This window comes from Aquarana catesbeiana, unplaced genomic scaffold (assembly GCF_042186555.1).
Source record: "Aquarana catesbeiana isolate 2022-GZ unplaced genomic scaffold, ASM4218655v1 unanchor226, whole genome shotgun sequence".
Lineage (NCBI taxonomy): Eukaryota > Metazoa > Chordata > Amphibia > Anura > Ranidae > Aquarana > Aquarana catesbeiana.
Window position 1 is genome coordinate 952,501 of NW_027362653.1, and position 22,411 is coordinate 974,911.

General features: G+C 41.7%; 2 protein-coding genes across 2 annotated transcripts in view; both read left to right on the forward strand.

Moving 5' to 3' along the window:
• The window catches only part of LOC141121606 (uncharacterized), an 18,773-nt gene extending 1,105 nt beyond the window's left edge, over positions 1-17,668 (forward strand). The window contains exons 2-7 of the mRNA XM_073611259.1: positions 3,834-3,923; positions 4,010-4,133; positions 4,250-4,347; positions 12,479-12,694; positions 12,800-12,944; positions 16,539-17,668. Of these exons, the coding sequence (XP_073467360.1) occupies positions 3,855-3,923; positions 4,010-4,133; positions 4,250-4,347; positions 12,479-12,694; positions 12,800-12,944; positions 16,539-17,365 (1,479 nt within the window). The 5' untranslated portion in view covers positions 3,834-3,854 and the 3' untranslated portion in view covers positions 17,366-17,668. The remainder of the gene's footprint in view (positions 1-3,833; positions 3,924-4,009; positions 4,134-4,249; positions 4,348-12,478; positions 12,695-12,799; positions 12,945-16,538) is intronic.
• The window catches only part of LOC141121631 (uncharacterized), a 220,833-nt gene that overhangs the window by 45,697 nt on the left and 152,725 nt on the right, over positions 1-22,411 (forward strand).

A 22,411-nucleotide genomic window follows, 5' to 3' on the forward strand; every position in this document is an offset into this window, starting at 1 on the left:
TCACATGACATCGCTCTTATCTCTATTAATAAAACACAGACCTGACCGGAGAGGTGAGGAGGATTCTGGGAGGTCACATGACATCACTCTTATCTCTATTAATAAAACACAGACCTGACCGGAGAGGTGAGGAGGATTCTGGGAGGTCACATGAAATCACTCTTATCTCTATTAATAAAAGGAACATACACAGGGGCCTTTAGAGGGGGTTTTAAACTAGGCGATGGGGGGGTGGGTCCAGAGGCAGAGATAGCCAGCGCGGAAGATATTCCAGGGGGTAGTATTGGGGGCATTAGTGGCAGGTTAACCAAAGCACAAAAACACAAGGTGAGTATAGTAGCAAGTCCTAGTTGCAATCTCGAAACACCCAATACGAGGACAATATGCGACCGGTCTAAACTATGTGGCATGTTCACCAATGCCAGGAGCATGGCAGACAAGATAGGTGAACTAGAGATACTGTTGTACGAGGAGGATTTGGATTTTGTGGGAATTTCAGAGACCTGGTTCAACAGCTCTCATGATTGGCTGGCAAACATTCAAGGGTATACCCTTTATCGCAAGGATAGGGAGGGTAAAAAAGGGGGAGGGGTATGCCTATATATCAAGAATAATGTACAAGTAAATGTAAGAGATGACATCACTAAGGGAGCTAGTGAGGAGGTGGAATCCTTATGGGTAGAGCTCCAAAGGGATGAAGCTAAGGGGAAAATAATACTGGGAGTATGCTATAGGCCCCCTAACCTGAGGGAGGAAGTGGAGACGGATCTCCTATCACAAATTGGATTAGCAGCAAGGATGGGAAGTGTTATCATAATGGGGGATTTTAATTATCCAGACATAGACTGGGTGGAGGGAACCGCGCATTCATTTAAGGCTCGCCAATTCCTTAATGTCTTGCAGGACAATTTTATGGGTCAGATGGTAGACGCACCAACTAGAAATAAAACATTACTGGATCTACTGATTACCAACAATACAGACCTGATCACGGATGTGGAAATACCGGGCAATTTAGGTAACAGCGATCACAGGTCAATTAGTTTCAGTATAAATCACACAAATAGGAAACATAAAGGGAATACAAAGACACTGAATTTCAAAAGAGCCAACTTCCCTAAACTACAAACCTTGCTAAAAAGCATAAACTGGGATAAAATATTAGGAACAAAGAATACGGAGGAGAGATGGGTTTGCTTTAAGAGCATATTAAATAAGGGCATTAGCCAATGTATCCCATTGGGTAATAAATTTAAAAGAGCGAACAAAAGTCCTGGATGGCTTAACTCCAATGTAAAAATGCATATAAAAGCAAAGCAGAAGGCCTTCAAAAAATACAAGGTTGAGGGATCATCCTCAGCATTCAGACTTTATAAAGAATGCAACAGGAAATGTAAGGGTGCAATTAGGACGGCTAAGATAGAACATGAAAGACACATAGCGGAGGAGAGCAAAAAAAATCCCAAGAAATTCTTTAAGTATGTAAACAGTAAAAAAGGGAGGACAGACCATATTGGCCCCATAAAGAATAAGGAAGGACATCTGGTTACAAAGGATGGGGAGATGGCAAAGGTATTGAATTTATTCTTCTCCTCAGTCTTCACGAGTGAATCAGGGGGCTTCAGTAACCAAAACTGCAGTGTCTATCCTCACGACACAACACAGGAAGAACCTCCATGGTTAACAGAGGACGGAATTAAAATTAGACTTGAGAAACTTAACATTAATAAATCACCGGGACCAGATGGCTTGCATCCAAGGGTACTTAGGGAACTCAGTCAAGTGATTGCCAGACCGTTGTTCCTAATTTTTACAGATAGTCTACTGACTGGAATGGTACCAGCTGATTGGAGAAAAGCCAATGTGGCACCAATATTTAAAAAGGGCCCAAAATACATCCCTGGGAATTACAGACCAGTTAGCCTAACATCAATAGTATGTAAACTCTTGGAGGGGATGATAAGGGACTATATACAAGATTTTAGTAATAAGAACGGTATCATTAGCAGTAATCAGCATGGATTCATGAAGAATCGTTCTTGCCAAACCAATCTATTAACCTTCTATGAGGAGGTGAGTTGCCATCTAGATAAAGGAAGGCCCATAGATGTGGTGTATCTGGATTTTGCAAAAGCATTTGACACAGTTCCCCATAAATGTTTACTGTACAAGATAAGGTCCATCGGCATGGACCATAGGGTGAGTACATGGATTGAAAACTGGCTACAAGGGTGAGTTCAGAGGGTGGTGATAAATGGGGAGTACTCGGAATGGTCAGGGGTGGGTAGTGGGGTTCCCCAGGGTTCTGTGCTGGGACCAATCCTATTTAATTTGTTCATAAACGATCTAGAGGATGGGATAAACAGTTCAATCTCTGTATTTGCAGACGATACTAAACTAAGCAGGGCAATAACTTCTCCGCAGGATGTGGAAACCTTGCAAAAAGACCTGAACAAATTAATGGGGTGGGCGACTACATGGCAAATGAGGTTCAATGTAGAAAAATGTAAAATAATGCATTTGGGTGGCAAAAATATGAATGCAATCTATACACTGGGGGGAGAACCTCTGGGGGAATCTAGGATGGAAAAGGACCTGGGGGTCCTAGTAGATGATCGGCTCAGCAATGGCATGCAATGCCAAGCTGCTGCTAAGAGAAAATTGAGTACTGTCCTTGATACTTTTTTTATTTGCACTAACATACAATTTTTCAGGACAAGCTTTCGGGGTATGTCCCCTTCTTCAAGGTCCAAGCAGTACTGCTTGGACCTTGAAGAAGGGGACATAGCCCGAAAGCTTGTCCTGAAAAATTGTATGTTAGTGCAAATAAAAAAAGTATCAAGGACAGTACTCAATTTTCTCTGTCACCATTGCACTAATACGGCTACAATCAAATCAAGTAAGCTGCTGCTAACAAAGCAAACAGAATATTGGCATGCATTAAAAGGGGGATCAACTCCAGAGATAAAACGATAATTCTCCCGCTCTACAAGACTCTGGTCCGGCCGCACCTAGAGTATGCGGTCCAGTTCTGGGCACCAGTCCTCAGGAAGGATGTACTGGAAATGGAACGAGTACAGAGAAGGGCAACAAAGCTAATAAAGGGTCTGAAGGATTTTAGTTATGAGGAAAGGTTGCAAGCACTGAACTTATTCTCTCTGGAGAAGAGACGCTTGAGAGGGGATATGATTTCAATTTACAAATACTGTACTGGTGACCCCACAATAGGGTTAAAACATTTTCGCAGAAGAGAGTTTAACAAGACTCGTGGCCACTCATTAAAATTAGAAGAAAAGAGGTTTAACCTTAAACTACGTAGAGGGTTCTTTGCTGTAAGAGCGGCAAGGATGTGGAATTCCCTTCCACAGGCGGTGGTCTCAGCGGGGAGCATTGATAGCTTCAAGAAACTATTAGATAAGCACCTGAATGACCGCAACATACAGGGATATACAATGTAATACTGACACATAATCACACACATAGGTTGGACTTGATGGACTTGTGTCTTTTTTCAACCTCGCCTACTATGTAACTATGTAAGACAAGTCTGGAATATTGCTGCGCTCCTTGATGACTTTATTGAAGCATTAAAATCATATCACTGTTATGACAGGAACAATAGAAAATAACACGTTTCGCGCTGGATTTAGCGCTTCTTCAAACCTCCAGAGTTTTGTATTTGGAGGTTTGAGAAAGCACCAAATTCATTGCGAAACGCTTTACTTTTTACATTACGCTTTCTCTATTAATAAAACACAGACCTGACTGGAGAGGTGAGGAGGATTCTGGGAATATCATATTTGACTAATTTTACTATTTGTGTTCAAATCTAGAGTTTTCCTCCTGTGAATCACATGACCATATCATTGCCTCCACCGCAATATGAAGTCACCAACAATATCTCTGAGCTGCTGACAGGAGAGGTGAGCGGTGCTGGGAATTCTGGGACATTATCCAGTAACAGGCAAGGGATGTGTCTGGATGGTGACTATATCATTGTGTGTGTCAGGTTCCTATAAGGTGTCAGGATGTCACTGTCTATTTCTCCATGGAGGAGTGGGAGTATTTAGAAGGACACAAGGATCTCTACAAGGACCTCATGATGGACAATCAGCCGCCCCTCACATCACCGGGTAAGAGGAGACTTTATTGTAAAGGAGAGAGCAGTACGGAGGGTCCACCTAGATCCCCCATCATCTGATAAACACATAGAAACAATGTATTCAGTCAGTGTCTGTGTTTCCTACAGATGGATCCAGTAATGGGAACCCACCAGAGAGATGTCCCCGTCCTCTGTATTCCCGGGATTCCACCCAGGAAGGTCACACCATCCCTCACCATCATCAGGTAGATGATTGACAAATTATTGATGGTTATGATTTATACTGTAGTGAATTTTCAGTCAGAATAAGTTGTGCCTTTTTAAGGATAGGTTTCCCGCACAATAATTATCCTTGAGTAATTTTTAACGAAGATATTTTTAAGATACAAAATCAATCTATGTGACACAGTCTATACTTGTGAAACTTATTCACGGAGACGTGTGGTCACACATAATAGAAATTTTATTGGTAAACAAACACAAATAATCACATGAAATTAAGATACCGATTGCGTTACATGAACGTCTTGAAAATCAATAAAAACACTTGCAAAAATGGGCGTACCGTCCCTTTGACATAATACCACCATGATAACTTCTCGGTAGAATCAATAACCTTATGAACTTGACAATTAAACAGAACATCTGTATTTCACACGTGCAACCGTTACTATACTGCAGGTAAGTAAGTGGTTAAAATTGTGAAATAAATTAGACGTTTGCTTTGTCAATAAATGTGGCAACTATGCAAAAAGAAAATTATAATGAAAAATTTGGATCTTTAGAGAAAAATCTACAAGGCGATTATTGATTCGGGAGAATGATTATCAACTGTATAATATTCAATACATCAATATCTGTGGGAACATATCAATATTTGAGAGAACATGCAAAATAAAATCAACATGACATAATTACCCATTCCAGGATGGCTGCAATTCCTATGGGCTAGTTACCAGAGTTAAGATGGCTGCCGTAGTTTCAAAATGGATACTCCTAAAGAGGATTTACTTCTTGTGACCTCCGAGTTCTAAGTATTAGGTGTTGAGGAATTTTCATGAATGTAAAGATATGTATTCATGCATGGTGCATGAGTGTCAGTCTGGGAGTGTGTGTGTCTCCCAGTGTCCCCCCTTCAGGGTGGATCCCTGAGCTCTCCCCCTGAGCTCTCTCCTCCTTCCCCTCGTTCGTTCGTTGGTCCTCGTCTCCCATCTTCCTTGCCTCTAAATACCATTTCAGATAATAAGACCATAAAAATTATAATGGCTCTGCCCAAAAGGAGGTGGCTCACTTCCCATTGGGTTAGGAGACTTAATTATTAACTTCCTCTGGAAATTTAGTGAGTTCAAATAATACCACCTTCAACCACCAGGTGTCTCACACATGTTTTGAGTCCATCCTTTTAAATTAATACGTCCTATTTTCATAAGGTGTATAATGGTAAGGATAAATATATACTTTTAAATATTCTGGTACTCGGTCTAATGTAAAATACACTCAGTATAAGTTTGATTAATCATCATTACATAACTTGGTTATATAACTGTATCTCTATAAATGTATATCTGTAGACTGGTCTATCTAGGAAACACACACATTGTTATATATTTCATCAATACCACATAAAATGATTATCATATGGATACCTGTATAACTTCTGGTACCTCCACTGAACATTTGTTTATCTTAAGTGTAGGCTACAATCTTATATGATTATAATCATAATTATATGTTTTTCCTAATACTAATTCGTTACTTAAAACACTTCTACTTATAAAATCACACTTTCATATACATTTTCTTCATAGCAAAGTTGTTGGGTCCGCAGACGCCAACATTATAATGTCTCTGTTACCTACAATGTCAGAGATAGTTTAAAATGACTTATGATAACCTTATTGATACCTTATATTATTTTTGACTAGCACAATATTCAACTTTCACTAATGTGTTGAGAGGGACCGTGAACCTTCTCACTGGGTGTTTAGAACTGACTTGTTTGTATAAACCATCCTAAAAAGTTCATACAATGGGTTCTCTTAGCCAAGGTGTTAGCTATTTAAACAGTTCTTCATTCGAACACAATGAGTGAGGCTATCTCTATGCTATAAAAGTCTATGTCTCCTTGTTTCCTGTGGCAGTTTTTGTTTCTTCACAATACCATGTAAATATCTCCTTGTTTTGTGACAAGAACAGTCTTTGTTCCCACAGCTTCCTTTACAATACATGCTTGTAAAAGTCTTCAATATTTGAGGTAGTATAGACAGGCTTGGTCAAACATGAGAATGTCCATTTTATCCTAAAAGTCCCCAAGAGGGCAACAGTTCAACTATTTAACATCACAGTTCATCTACTTGGTGAGGCCTAAGCATCTCTCATGTTTCTGCCAGTAAATATAAAATATATTTCTTCCTGAATTCACAACAAATCCCCCCTTGTGAAGTGTTCAAATGCCGGGAGTCGTTTGAAAGACTTCACCAATGCAAAACGTTGAAGAAAGATGGCCTCATTCGGGTCTTGTAAATCTAGCTGTGGAGATGGATCCGTATTGTGGATCTATGTTTAAAGGGTGTAGACACCTTCATGTGGGTGTAATTCTTTGAAGGGAAAACACAAAATGGGTTGGTGATCGATGTGTGCATCTCAGGGCCGTCATCCGTTGGTTGGCGGGAAATGGATCACTTCGGGCACCTTCGGGTCTTGGCCGTCCTGGGAGGTTTGTCCGTGTAGACTGGCCATCAGTGGTGTTCCGGAATCCCCCATACGGTTCCTTCGCTGGATGTTTCACACACATTGGGCTCTCGGTTCTGTTGACCGGCTCATGGACATCATAGTCCTGTAAGGGAAAATGGATTCCGTTAGAAAAGACATATATTTTCTCCTTTTTTTTTTTTTTTACATGATCTGTGTTTGAGATCTCAATGTTAAGCTGGTATCCTGGGCTTCCTCAGAGCCTCTTTTTTTTTTTTTTTTTTTCCATTGTGTCATCAGTCCTTTAACTAAACGCTCTGGATAGCAGGACAATGTATGAAACATTTGCTCTGGGAGACAAAGCTTCAGGGCTTATTAACATGAGGACATTTCTTTACAGCTGTGGATACCAGACATGAATGACTGACTGACTGACTGACATTCTTCAGAACCATTTTTTTTTTTTTTTTTTTAGCTTACTTGTAGCGGTTCTGGAATAATAACAATTAGAACATTTAAGTTTGACATGTGACACTTATTGTCGGTACTAAGATATTTGACATTATAGTCAACCTTCTACTTGTGAGGAATAAAACAAATCAAATCTCCACCCTTTGGGGGTCAATACAAATCTTTTGAGGCAATCAAACTACCTTATGCGGGTGACTCCTCATCTTTTACCAAAATATCAAACCATTTAGGCCTCCTGATATTAATGTCTTTAGGATTCGGTCTTCCTCTGGAATCACCGTCTTAGGCGACTTCTTGAAATTAGGCTGTTTGGAGTGACCTGTGTATGTCAGAGGAATGAAGTGACCACTGAAAAATAGGAGAATAATTAATATCTAACAACCACCATCCCCCGGTAGGGATTTCAGGATCCTCATTACTGTGACCTGGGGAAAAACATGGTGTTAGAACTTCTGTCTCCTATACCTTTTATTCAGTGCATTCCTCTGATTTATTTTACCATAGGCGCTTCAAAGGCTCTGTGGCCCTTGGTTGGCCACAGGATTTTCCCCTTGAAGAAATGCTATTCACGTTCCGTACAGCAAAACCGTGTAACCTATTCCTAATTTGAATGATTTTGGATTTTGTATTGCTTACAGGTTGATCAGAATTGGGTCGTGGGACCCGGTTTCTGTGTCTTCTAGGGACTACTGGCTCAGTTTGATCAGACATATCCCCATCAGAACCACTGTCTTCATTTTGGGATATTTGTCTGGGCCTTAGTTGCTCCCTATTTTTCCGGGGATTTTGGGGTGTCCTACCCTGTGATTGCTCCCTATTTACCTGTGTAGGCCCCCGGGGCCAATCACACTGGTGAGGGTGTCTACCCTTAGGTCTAATTCTGACCCGTGGGAGATACACCCTATAGTTTCTTTCAAAGTTTGGGCCAGGATCCCATGGGTGGTACTCCTGAGGTGGTCTTTGCTCCCCCCTTCTATTTGGTGGGGTATCTGGTCTCCTACTAGGGAAACTCTTTGGCACGTCTCCTCTGACTATGTCAGCGTAGGTCTTTTTCTGGGTTTCAACATGTACTGATTTAGGAGATACATGAATTTCATTCACAAATTTATTTGAGGGCTCAGGCCCACCTTTGTTTTCATCAGTCTGTTGGAAAGAATACAAATTGTCACTCTCTTTTACCAACGACTCCTGTGAACACCCCCCTTTGTAATCTTTTACTAAACTCACTTTTATGTAGTTAGGTAGGGCCTTGAAAGATGTGGATTTAAACTCAGGGTGGTTGTGATCTGGCCCCTTTTCTGCTACGTGGGAAGCACTTTTGAGTACAGCCAGATTTTCGAGGCCTAAAACTGATAGGGTATTTTCATAGGTCTCGATGTGGTCAATAACGCACATGGATCCCTCTTCCTTAAAGACTGGGACAGCATAATTTACAAATTTTATTATTTCTGAGGTGTCTTGTTTAGGGGTGTCTGGCTTTTTCTCTGATCCCAAAGAAAATTGATTAGATCCCCTTTCATGTGGTGGTTCACTTTTTACCGTTTGCTCCACAGATGGCTTGGGGTAGGATATTGGTTCTTTTTCTGATTCCTCCCCATTGTCTGACTCCCAACTTTCATATTCAGAATCAGATTCAGAGTCAGATTCTGAAGTACTGTCAGACTCGTCACTAAAGACTGGGACAGCATCATTTACAAATTTTATTATTTCTGAGGTATCTTGTTTAGGGGTGTCTGGCTTTTTCTCTGATCCCAAAGAAAATTGATTAGATCCCCTTTCATGTGGTACTTCACTTTTTATTCCCCTTTGCTCTACAGATGGCTTGGGGTAAGATATTGGTTCTTTTTCTGATTTCTCCCCATTGTCTGACTCCCAACCTTCATATTCAGAATCAGATTCAGAGTCGGATTCTGAAGTACTGTCAGACTCGTCACTAAAGACTGGGACAGCATCATTTACAAATTTTATTATTTCTGAGGTATCTTGTTTAGGGGTGTCTGGCTTTTTCTCTGATCCCAAAGAAAATTGATTAGATCCCCTTTCATGTGGTACTTCACTTTTTACTCCCCTTTGCTCTACAGATGGCTTGGGGTAAGATATTGATTCTTTTTCCGATTCCTCCTCATCGTCTGACTCCCAACCTTCATATTCAGAATCAGAGTCAGAATCATATTCAGAGTCAGATTCTGAAGTACTATCAAACTCGTCCCTTTCAGGGATGCGTATCTGAGTATTACCCTGGGGCATAAACTTCATTTGTTCTATTAATTTTTCTAATTGCTTACTTAGGGGTTCCTGCCAACTTCCTGAATTTCCACTGCCTATTACTCGGCAACTTCCTAAATTTCCACTGCCTATTACTCGGCAATTTTCGTCAGGAGACTCGTTTTCCTGCAGAAAACTCTCCCTCTCCTCTATTAATTGTTCCCACTCTTTACTTATTTGGTGGAGTCCGTCCATAATTGTTTTAGCGTCCTTTTTTACTTGTTCAAATTTATCTAGAAAATCTAAGATATCATCTTTCTGTTGGGTACTTTGATATTTGAACTCAATCTGAAGATACAGCAGGATAATACTTAATTCCAAAAGAAGGTGATCAAGCCTTTTTATTCCCTTTGTCTTAGAGAAGCTGTCTGTGAGTTCATCACTTTGACCTTCCGCGTTCCACATGTCTTTCATTAACTGACTGGCGCGGCTTTTACGGTCTTTAATGTATGCTTCTAGACCAGTCTCATTAGACAAACTTTTTCTGACATGATCCGTCATTTCAATTTTAGAAATTATTTCCAACATTTCCTGTACTTGTACCAATTTTCTCTGAGTACTCATACTACCACTAAGGGCTGACTCTTGATCATCCCCCCCAACATGAAATTCACTTTGACCAGACATTTTTGGCATAAAAATAAAAATTTTCCACAAATTAATAATTAAAATTTCATGCAAAGTATTATGTATGTCACCACCATAACTATGATTGATCTTGTACAAAACATCGACGTTATCTCAGCTCAGTGCCTCCATTATGTAGTGAATTTTCAGTCAGAATAAGTTGTGCCTTTTTAAGGATAGGTTTCCCGCACAATAATTATCCTTGAGTAATTTTTAACGAAGATATTTTTAAGATACAAAATCAATCTATGTGACACAGTCTATACTTGTGAAACTTATTCACGGAGACGTGTGGTCACACATAATAGAAATTTTATTGGTAAACAAACACAAATAATCACATGAAATTAAGATACCGATTGCGTTACATGAACGTCTTGAAAATCAATAAAAACACTTGCAAAAATGGGCGTACCGTCCCTTTGACATAATACCACCATGATAACTTCTCGGTAGAATCAATAACCTTGTGAACTTGACAATTAAACAGAACATCTGTATTTCACACGTGCAACCGTTACTATACTGCAGGTAAGTAAGTGGTTAAAATTGTGAAATAAATTAGACGTTTGCTTTGTCAATAAATGTGGCAACTATGCAAAAAGAAAATTATAATGAAAAATTTGGATCTTTAGAGAAAAATCTACAAGGCGATTATTGATTCGGGAGAATGATTATCAACTGTATAATATTCAATACATCAATATCTGTGGGAACATATCAATATTTGAGAGAACATGCAAAATAAAATCAACATGACATAATTACCCATTCCAGGATGGCTGCAATTCCTATGGGCTAGTTACCAGAGTTAAGATGGCTGCCGTAGTTTCAAAATGGATACTCCTAAAGAGGATTTACTTCTTGTGACCTCCGAGTTCTAAGTATTAGGTGTTGAGGAATTTTCATGAATGTAAAGATATGTATTCATACATGGTGCATGAGTGTCAGTCTGGGAGTGTGTGTGTCTCCCAGTGTCCCCCCTTCAGGGTGGATCCCTGAGCTCTCCCCCTGAGCTCTCTCCTCCTTCCCCTCGTTCGTTCGTTGGTCCTCGTCTCCCATCTTCCTTGCCTCTAAATACCATTTCAGATAATAAGACCATAAAAATTATAATGGCTCTGCCCAAAAGGAGGTGGCTCACTTCCCATTGGGTTAGGAGACTTAATTATTAACTTCCTCTGGAAATTTAGTGAGTTCAAATAATACCACCTTCAACCACCAGGTGTCTCACACATGTTTTGAGTCCATCCTTTTAAATTAATACGTCCTATTTTCATAAGGTGTATAATGGTAAGGATAAATATATACTTTTAAATATTCTGGTACTCGGTCTAATGTAAAATACACTCAGTATAAGTTTGATTAATCATCATTACATAACTTGGTTATATAACTGTATCTCTATAAATGTATATCTGTAAACTGGTCTATCTAGGAAACACACACATTGTTATATATTTCATCAATACCACATAAAATGATTATCATATGGATACCTGTATAACTTCTGGTACCTCCACTGAACATTTGTTTATCTTAAGTGTAGGCTACAATCTTATATGATTATAATCATAATTATATGTTTTTCCCAATACTAATTCGTTACTTAAAACACTTCTACTTATAAAATCACACTTTCATATACATTTTCTTCATAGCAAAGTTGTTGGGTCCGCAGACGCCAACATTATAATGTCTCTGTGACCTACAATGTCAGAGATAGTTTAAAATGACTTATGATAACCTTATTGATACCTTATATTATTTTTGACTAGCACAATATTCAACTTTCACTAATGTGTTGAGAGGGACCGTGAACCTTCTCACTGGGTGTTTAGAACTGACTTGTTTGTATAAACCATCCTAAAAAGTTCATACAATGGGTTCTCTTAGCCAAGGTGTTAGCTATTTAAACAGTTCTTCATTCGAACACAATGAGTGAGGCTATCTCTATGCTATAAAAGTCTATGTCTCCTTGTTTCCTGTGGCAGTTTTTGTTTCTTCACAATACCATGTAAATATCTCCTTGTTTTGTGACAAGAACAGTCTTTGTTCCCACAGCTTCCTTTACAATACATGCTTGTAAAAGTCTTCAATATTTGAGGTAGTATAGAAAGGCTTGGTCAAACATGAGAATGTCCATTTTATCCTAAAAGTCCCCAAGAGGGCAACAGTTCAACTATTTAACATCACAGTTCATCTACTTGGTGAGGCCTAAGCATCTCTCATGTTTCTGCCAGTAAATATAAAATATATTTCTTCCTGAATTCACAACAATACATAGCATGTTTGTTACAATTTAATGTTTTATTATATATTCAGAGTGGAAACCTCGGGGATGATAATATTGATGTTAAAGAAGAGTATAAAGAGGAGGATGAGGAGTATGGAGCGATGGAGGAGTTTTCAGAAGGACACAAGGATGTGATGGAGCCACCTAATACCAGGAACCCACCAGAGAGATGTCCCCGTCCTCTGTATTCCCGGGATTCCGCACAGGAAGATCACAAAGATCACACCATCCCTCAATGTTACAAGGTTGGTGGGATGAAATATCACAGAGACAATGTGTGTTTTATGTGATGTGAGAATATTAAAGCTAAAATATTATGTATGATATTTACTATTCTTTTCTTGGTTTAGAGTGAAGATCTGATAGATATAAAAGTTGAGGTTAAAGCAGAAGAAGAAGAAGAGACGTATGTGAAGGATGATCAGCAGTCTATGGAGGAGGATGGAATAACGGGGACATTTATAGAGGAGGACACTCCTACAGAGATCAGCACAGGTGGGTCATTAACACTAAATACATTCCTCCACTCATACTGCTCACTGATTGGTCCAGAGTAGGGCAAGGACTGGGTGATATCAGCCTGTAATACCCTGGTCACTTTCCTGAGCTGTGTTCCCCATCCTGTATTCCTGTATTCCTGATAATCTTCCTTCTCTGTGCTGCAGACACAATTTATGTATCTAGACTGGATTTATGGCCATTCTGGAGTTCAGTTGGCTGCAAAATGTTGATTTCACCATAGGTGTTCCTCGATCTATGCACGTGGGGCATGTGCCCTGGGTCTTCTGCTCTTGTCTGGATCTAGCAAGATCTCAGACAGAACAATTCTCCCAGGGTTACTTGCTCTGTTGTCTGCTGGCTGTGTCGGGTGGAGGGATATGTCTGTATAGTCTCAGACCCAAGTCACTGAGTGCAGTCTCAGGAGATGGGAGGCAGCGGTGTGGGACCTCTGCAACTTGTCTCATGTAAACATTTAAGCTTCCACTGAATACCAATATTATAAGCCAGGCTAGCATAAGGCAGGTTAGACAGCTGCCTGAGGGCAACAGGTAAAATCTGAATCCCCAGCCACTTGCAAATCATTTGGTGGAGGGGGGATTATGGTGTGGGGTTGTGTTTCAGGGTTTGGGCTTGGCCCAAGTGAAGGGAACTCTTAAGGCGTCAGTATACCAAGACATTTTTGGACAAATTCATGCTCCCAACTTTGTGGGTTTGGGGATGGTCCCTTTCTGTTCCAACATGACTGCACACGAGAGCACAAAGCAAGGTCCAGAAACACACGGATGAGCGAGTTTGGGGTGGAGGAACTTGACTGGCCTGCACAGAGTCTCGACCTCAACCCTATAGAACACATTTGGGATGAATTACAGTGGAGACTGCGAGTCAAGGCCTTCTCATCCACATCAGTGCCTGACCTCACAAATGCGCTTCTGGAAGAATGGTCAACTATTCCCATAGACACACTCCTAAATCTTGTGGACAGCCTTCCCAGAAGAGTTGAAGCTGTTATAGCTGCAAAGGGTGGGCCAACTCAATACTGAACCCTACGGACTAAGACTGGGATGCCCTTAAAGTTCATGTGTGTGTAAAGGCAGGCGTCCCAAAACTTTTGGTAATATAGTGTATATTTGCACATTATGTAGTCCTGACCACTGCCCTATATACTCTTTGTTGTATTTTAACCACTTAGTGTCCGCCCCATAACATTTTTACTGCTACATGGTGGCTCTCCTGTGTAGAATCACGTATATATACATGATTCTGCTGTTCTGTCTGCAGGGGGCGCACACACAGTGCCGGCGGCCCGCTTCGAAGCCTAACTGCGGGCACAGGGCGCTTGATGTCCTCTGGCACCCGCCGATCGTCGGTAATACACAGAGAACTGGGATCTGCATATGTGAACCAGGCAAGTTTCAGTTCTGACAGGGAGGAAGGAATGGATTCTGTGTTTCTGCAAAGCAGAGAATAAAATCTATTATTTTCCTTAATAAAAAGCACCTAACACTGTTAACCCTTTGATCGCCCCTGATGTTCACCCCTTCCCTGCCAGTGTCATTAGTACAGTGACAGTGCATATTTTTAGCACTGTTCTCTGTATTGCTGTCACTGGCTCCCGCAACATGTCAGTTAGTGTCCGATTGTCCCCCACAATATTGCAGTCCCACTATAAGTCACTGATCGTTGCCATTACTAGTAAAAAAAAAATTCCATAAATATATCCCATAGTTTGTAGACGCTGTAACGTTCCCGTAAACCAATCAACATACGTTTTATTAGTATTTTTTACCAAAAACATGTAGCAGAATATTGGCCTACATTTTTGAATAAAGTTGATTTTTTTTTTAAAACAAATTTTATTAGATGTGTTTTATAGCAGAAAGTAAAAAAAAAAAAAAATATATATATATATATATATATATATATATATATATATATATATAGATAGATAGATAGATAGATATATCTATCTATTTTTAATTGTTGATCTTTTTTTGTTTAACTGCTTCAGCCCCGGAAGATTTTACCCCCTTTGTGACCAGAGCACTTTTTGCGATTCGTCGCTGCGTCGCTTTAACTGACAATTGCGCAGTCGTGCGATGTTGCACCCAAACAAAATTGACGTCCTTTTTTTCCCACAAATACAGTTTTTTTTTTTGTGGTATTTGATCTTCTCTGCGGTTTTGATTTTTTTGCGCTATAAACGAAAAAAACAGCGACAATTTTGAAAAAAAAAGCAATATTTTTTACTTTTTGCTATAATAAATATCCCCCAAAAATATATAAAAAAAACAATTTTTTTCCTCAGTTTAGCCCGATATGTATTCTTCTACATATTTTTGGTAAAAAAAAAAAAAAAATCGCAATAAGCGTATATTGATTAGTTTGCGCAAAAGTTATAGCGTCTACAAAATACGGGATAGATTTATGGCATTTTTATTATAAATTTTTTTTTACTAGTAATGGCGGCGATCGCGATTTTTATCATGACTGTCACATGGAGGCAGACATATTGGACACTTTTGACACTATTTTGGGACCATTCACATTTATACAGCGATCAGTGCTATAAAAATGCATTGATTACTGTAAAAATGTTGCTGGCAGTGAAGGGGTTAATTGTGTTAACACTAGGGGGGATCAAGGGGTTAATGGTGTTCCCTAGTGTGTGTTCTAACTGAAGGGGGGAGGGGACTGTCTAGGGGAGATGACAGATCGCTGTTCATACTCTGTATGAACACACGATCTGTCTCTTCTCCCCTCAGGGAACCGGGATCTGTGTGTTTACACACACAGATCCCGGTTCTCGGTGTGTAACCAGTGATCGCGGGAGCCCAGCGTTGATCGCGACCGCCGGGCACTCGCATTGGCTCCGGCGGCGGGCGCGCACCTGCCCCTAGTGGCCACAGGGCAAAGCGACGTAACATAACGCCTTTTCGCCCAGCTGTGCCATTCTGCTGCAGTACAACTGCGGCAGCTGGTCGGCAAGTGGTTAAACTGCAAAATATTTATCATGGATTTGACCTTGACTACTCTCTGAACGTTGCTGCCCTGAACCCGGACTGCCTTTAGACCACTCTGCCTGTCTGCCAACTACAAGTACTTGTTTGCTGTGCTTAGTTTGCTCCTTCCCTGGCACTAAATCATTGTGTATAGGACCTGGGGGTAACCGAGTGACAGTAGGCCTGCTTGCCTTATGCGAGAAGAACGCAGAGTCAGCTATAGTGCCTTACCACCAACGCTAGGAGTAGGCGTGACAATGACTAAATCATGGACTAAATAAGGAAGTGCAGGACTTCTTGTGATGGGAAGATGACAATGAGTGATAGAGGGGGTGGGGACACTTGTCCTATAATCCCCTCATCACTGTCACTCCTATAAAAGACAGTTCTTGTTGTTTCCTCACTCTCTGACTAAGGTCCATGAATAAAGAAATGAACTGGTAGGAGATCAGAGGACCCATTTACTAGTTACCTTGAGGGGTGGAATTGTAAGATCCTCAGAGACAAAGCTGCCTGATGTGGGCGGAGTCCTGGTTTAGGGGAACCAATCTGCTCATGTCTATTAATAATCTTTTTATTTCTATTTTAGTAGATGGACGGGAGATGAGGAAAACCTCAGAGGATTGTCTCACTTTGTCTCCAGACTGTAAAGTAGAAGATGAGGACATCACACAGTATAGTCCAGGAGAAAACCCGACTACCTCAAATGTCCATCCGGCACCACACAGTGTAGATGGACCATCGTATTCCTCTTATCCTGAGGAACCTCAGACTGTGAGGGACGGTGCCGTCCTTCCAACAGATAAGAGGTTTTCCTGTACTGAATGCGGGAAGTGTTTCCGTTCTAAATCTGGTTTAAAAGAGCATATAAGAACTCACACGGGGGAGAAGCTGCATCCTTGTCTTGAGTGTGGAAAATGTTTTTCAAAGAAATGCAACCTTTACAGACATCAGAGATATCACACGGGGGAAAAACCATATTCTTGTTCTGAGTGTGGGAAATGTTTTGTACAAGAATCCAAACTTGTCATACATCAGAGGTCTCACACAGGGGAGAAGCCATTTTCCTGTCCTGAGTGCAGAAAATTATTTTCACAGAAGGCCAATCTGTATAAACATCAGAGATTGCACACACATGAGAAGCCGTATTGCTGTCCTGAGTGCGGGAAATGTTTTCCACAGAAGTACAATCTTATCACACATCAAATGTCTCACACAGGGGAGAAGCCGTATTCTTGTTCTGAGTGCAGAAAATGCTTTGTAACAATGGCAGATCTTGTCAAGCATCAGAGATCTCACACGGGGGAGAAGCCATATTCCTGTCCTGAGTGCAGGAAATGTTTTTCCCAGAATTCCCATCTTTACAGCCATCAGAGATTGCACAGAACGGAGAAGCCCCCTTCCTGCCCCGAGTGAGGGAATTGTTCCTCACTGAAGTCCTGTCTTCCTGTACATCAGAGATCCCACACAACCCTCGAGGTGTATTAGTGCCTTGAGTGTGGGAAATGTCTTCTATATGAATGTTGCTGGACATCACAGCTCTCATGTGGGGAAGAAGCACACCCTGATATACACCTCAGATATACTCCATGGCTGATCTTCATCATGTAAGAAACAGTTCATAAGGAGATCAGAGATCACCAGAGACATGGATGAAGTGTTGTACTGTGTTGGCCATTAAGAGCAGGAGAAAAATAAAAATGGAGTCATCACCTTTCATTGGCTGAGTACATTTTGTGGTGTAAGATTTAGAGGTTTGTTTTTGAAAAATTGCTTCAACGAATATGACCAACATTCGCTCATCCATGACTAACGTTGTTGGTATTTCATACAGAGCTTTCCTATGGTCATCAGCTCCATCTAGTGGCAATAATGTGGTATTTTTTTTTTGGGGGGGGGGGGGGGGGTTAGGTTTTTTAACCACTTAACCGGTTCAATACAGGGCATTGTCACCCCCTTCCTTCCCAGACCAATTTTTAGTTTTCAGCGCTGTCGCACGTTAAATGACAATTGCGCGGTCGTGCGACGTTGTACCCAAACAAAATTGACGTCCTTTTTTTCCCCACAAATAGAGCTTTCTTTTGGTGGTATTTGATCATCTCTGCATTTTTTATTTTTTGCGCTATAAACAAAAGAAGAGCGACAATTTTGAAAGAAACACAATATTTTATACTTTTTGCTGTAATAAATATCCCAATTTTTTAAAAAAAAAAACAAATTTTTTCCTTGGTTTGGCAGATACGTATTCATCTACATATGTTTGGTAAAAAAAATCGCAATAAGCGTATATTGATTGGTTTGCGCAAAAGTTATAGCGTCTACAAAATACGGGATAGATTTATGGCATTTTTTTAAAAATTTTATTTATTTATTTTTTTTTACTAGTAATGGCGGTTATCTGCGATTTTTTTTTTTTTTTTTCATGACTGCGACATTACGGCGGACACATTGCACACTTTTGACACATTTTTGGGACCATTCACATTTATACAGCGATCAATGCTATAAAATTGCATTGATTACTGTATAAATGTGACAGGCAGGGAAGGGGTTAACCACTAGGGAAACACAAGGGGTTAAATGTGTTTCCTAGGGAATGATTCTAACTGTAGGGGGAGGGGACGTACAAGGGGAGGAGACCTATCAGTGTTCCTCTGTACTGGGAACACAGATCGGTCTCCTCTCAACTGACAGGACGTGAATCATTGTGTTTACACACACAGATCCACGGTGCGGTCCGGTTAACGGGCAATCGCGGGTGCCCGGCGGACATCGTGGCCGCCGGGCACACGCACCGGGTCCCAAGCAACGTGGCGGGCGCCGCGTGCGTGCCCCCGAGACGGCCGGGAAGCCCAGGACGTTATATGACAGCCACCCAGGATGGGAGATCCCATCTCAGGCCGTCATATTACTATACGTGGGTAATGAAGTGGTTAAGGACTAGCCTCGTTTTGGATTTTAGGTGTTTTTTGCTAGAAAATTACTTAAAACCCCCAAACATTATATATTGTTTTTTTCTAACACCATAGAGAATATAATGGCGGTCATTGCAATACTTTTTTTTGCACCGTATTTGCGCAGCGGTCTTATAAGCGCACTTTTTTTGGAAAAAATTCACTTTTTTGAATAAAAAAATAAGACAACAATAAAGTTAGCCCAATTTTTTTTATATTGTGAAATATAATGTTACGCCAAGTAAATTGATACCCAACATGTCACGCTTCAAAATTGCACCCGCTCGTGGAATGGCATCAAACTTTTACCCTTAAAAATCCCCATAGGCGATGTTTAAAAACTTCTACAGGTTGCATGTTTTGGGCTACAGAGGAGGTCTAGGGCTAGAATTATTGCTCTCGCTCTACCGGTCGCGGAGATACCTCACATGTGTGGTTTGACCACCGTTTTCATATGCGGGCGATACTCACGTATGCATTCGCTTCTGCGCGCGAGCTCGTCGGGACAGGACGCTTTAAAAAATTTTTTTTTTTTTTCTTATTTATTTTATTACATTTATTTTTTTTTAAACAGGCTCTTTACCAAGGATCTGGGTGGAGTGGCGTGTCAGACTGACACACCGCTCCATTGATCGACGTAATGCGCGCCGGCATGTTATCCTGCTGGACGTCATATGACGCCCAGTCAGGATAACTGAACCACCGCCCGCCCGTCAATCTGCTATAGGCCGGGCGGGAAGTGGTTAATAATAAAAGTAAAAAGAACAAACGTAGTCAAAACATAGCCAAACTTCAGTTACCTGGAACGGATAGTCAGCCAAGCCAGAAGTCAGGGATCAATGTAGTGAAACAGCAAGCAGGATCTGGAGCCAGAAGGGATGTCAGCAAAGCAAGTCTTGAACAGGATCGCAGGAGATAGTTTCTGTGATGTGACCAAGGCGAAGGCAGAGCTCCTCTAGACTGGACGGCTTAAAGCGGAGGTCCGCCAAATTTTTTTCAGCAGCTACAAATACTGCAGCTGTTGACTTACCTGTCCAGGGTGCCCGGGATGTCGGCATCCGAGGTCGACCCATACCCCAGTCCTCGGATGCTGCCACCGACATCTTTGGTAAGGGAATCAGGAATTGATTCCTGGTTCCCTACTGTGCAATCCGAATGGTCCCTGCTGTCTCTGGGACCTGTGTGTCTCCCAGCAGACAGCGGAGGGGTGGGAAGTGGCGTAGACCCCCGCGGGGGTCTATGTCTGGAAGTGGGTGCAAATACCTGTATTATACAGGTATCTGCACCCCCCTCCCCCCTGAAAGGTGCCAAATATGACACGGGGGGGAGGGTTCAGAAAAGCGGAAGTTACATTTTTGTGTGGACAGTAGGCAGGACTGACAAGCAGGATATCATCAACAGCTGAGTAACTGTGGAGAGAGATGGGAGCTGGCAATTAGCCGACAGCTGAGCAGCCAGCTCTGAGAAGGAAGGGCTGAGCCCAGCCCTGACAGTAGACAACTTTGTTTCCTTCGTCAACCATAGCATCATACAAATAACTGAGAGATCACATTTGTACATATTCGTACACTTATGAGTCTAATGCCCCGTACACACGGTCGGATTTTCCGATGGAAAATGTGTGATAGGACCTTGTTGTCGGAAATTCTGACCGTGTGTGGGCTCCATCACACATTTTCCATCGGATTTTCCGACACACAAAGTTTGAGAGCAGGATATAAAATTTTCCGACAACAAAATCCGTTGTCAGAAATTCCGATCGTGTGTACACAAATTCGACACACAAAGTGCCACGCATGCTCAGAATAAATAAAGAGATGAAAGCTATTGGCCACTGCCCCGTTTATAGTCCCAACGTACGTGTTTTACGTCTCCGCGTTCAGAATGATCGGATTTTCTGACAACTTTGTGTGACCGTGTGTATGCAAGACAAGTTTGAGCAAACATCCGTCGGAAAAAATCCTAGGATTTTGTTGTCGGAATGTCCGAAGAAAGTCCGACCGTGTGTACGGGGCATAAGAGTAGACAAAAAAGGAGAAAAGTTAATTAAACCAACCACGCGCCTGTAGACCCAGAAGTTTCCCCGCAACGGTAAAAAAAAGGCGGCATAGTAATAAGGGAGGCGTGGTCCACAGAAGTAAAAGTAAAACACACCCTCTTTAGGGATGCAGTAAGGTAGTGCATGATGGGATATGAAGTTTCCTCAAAGGTCACATGACAATACAGGAAGTCAGGTTTTGAGAATGCATTTCTTTTTTTATTTTCTACTGAGAGGTGAAAATTTAAAGCTGGGGTGGACTAGATAAATGAGAAATAATCACATTGGGATGGCTTGGGCAGAACAGATATTAGAAAAAGCTATTTATTATGAGAATTATTAAGTGAAATTCTACCTCAAAGGCATAGTTGCCAACGTTGTAAAAAAAAATTTTAAGGACACTTTTTTGGCTGTAGGCGGAGTCTTGTTATAATTAGGGGGCGGGAGCATGCATTTGCAGGCATGGCATAGGGGGAAAGTAAAAATGTGGCGCGCAATGGGCGTGGGTAAGTGAAAAAGTGGGTGTGTCTTAAATGGGCGTGACTCAAAGGGGGTGTGGTTAGAGTCTGAGATGAATGAGGGATTGAGAGGGAAAGGGGGGGAGAGGGATGGAGGGACAGCAGCCCCAGATCCTACACAACAATGGAAATATGTGTATTCTAGAAAGTTTAACAATCAGCAGATAAAGATACTCCAAACACCTGGTGTTAGCACTTCAATCATCCTGGCACCATGGTTGTTATGGTGTCAGGATGATTGAAGTGCATTATTTCTATTATTACATTGTAATATAAAATGAAATCATTCAACTCACCATAATGCCGAATCAGTGGGATCCCTGAGCGTTTAACCTGCCGTCCGTCCTTGCATCAGGTGCCCCCAGCAGAGTCCGTCCTTGCTTTAGGTGCCCCCAGCAGAGCCCATCCTTGCATCAGGTGTCCCAGCAGAGTCCGTCCTTGCATCAGGTGGCCCCAGCAGTGTCCGTCCTTGCATCAGGTGCCCCAGCAGAGTCCGTCCTTGCATCAGGTGTCCCAGCAGAGTCCGTCCTTGCATCAGGTGTCCCAGCAGAGTCCGTCCTTGTATCAGGTGTCCCAGCAGAGTTCGTCCTTGTATCAGGTGTCCCAGCAGAGTTCGTCCTTGTATCAGGTGCCCCCAGCGGAGCCCCCCTTACATCAGATGTCCCCAGCGGAGCCCCCCCTTACATCAGATGTCCCCAGCGGAGCCCCCCCTTACATCAGATGTCCCCAGCGGTGTCCCACCTTACATCAGATGTCCCCAGCGGAGCCCCCCTTAAATCAGATGTCCCCAGCGGAGCCCCCCCCTTACATCAGGTGTCCCCAGCGGAGCCCCCCCTTACATCAGGTGTCCCCAGCGGAGCCCTCCTTACATCTGGTGTCCCCAGGGACCCTCCTTACATTAGGTGTTCCCAGGGCTCCAGTTACCTGCAGTAGTATAACACAAGATGGGGGA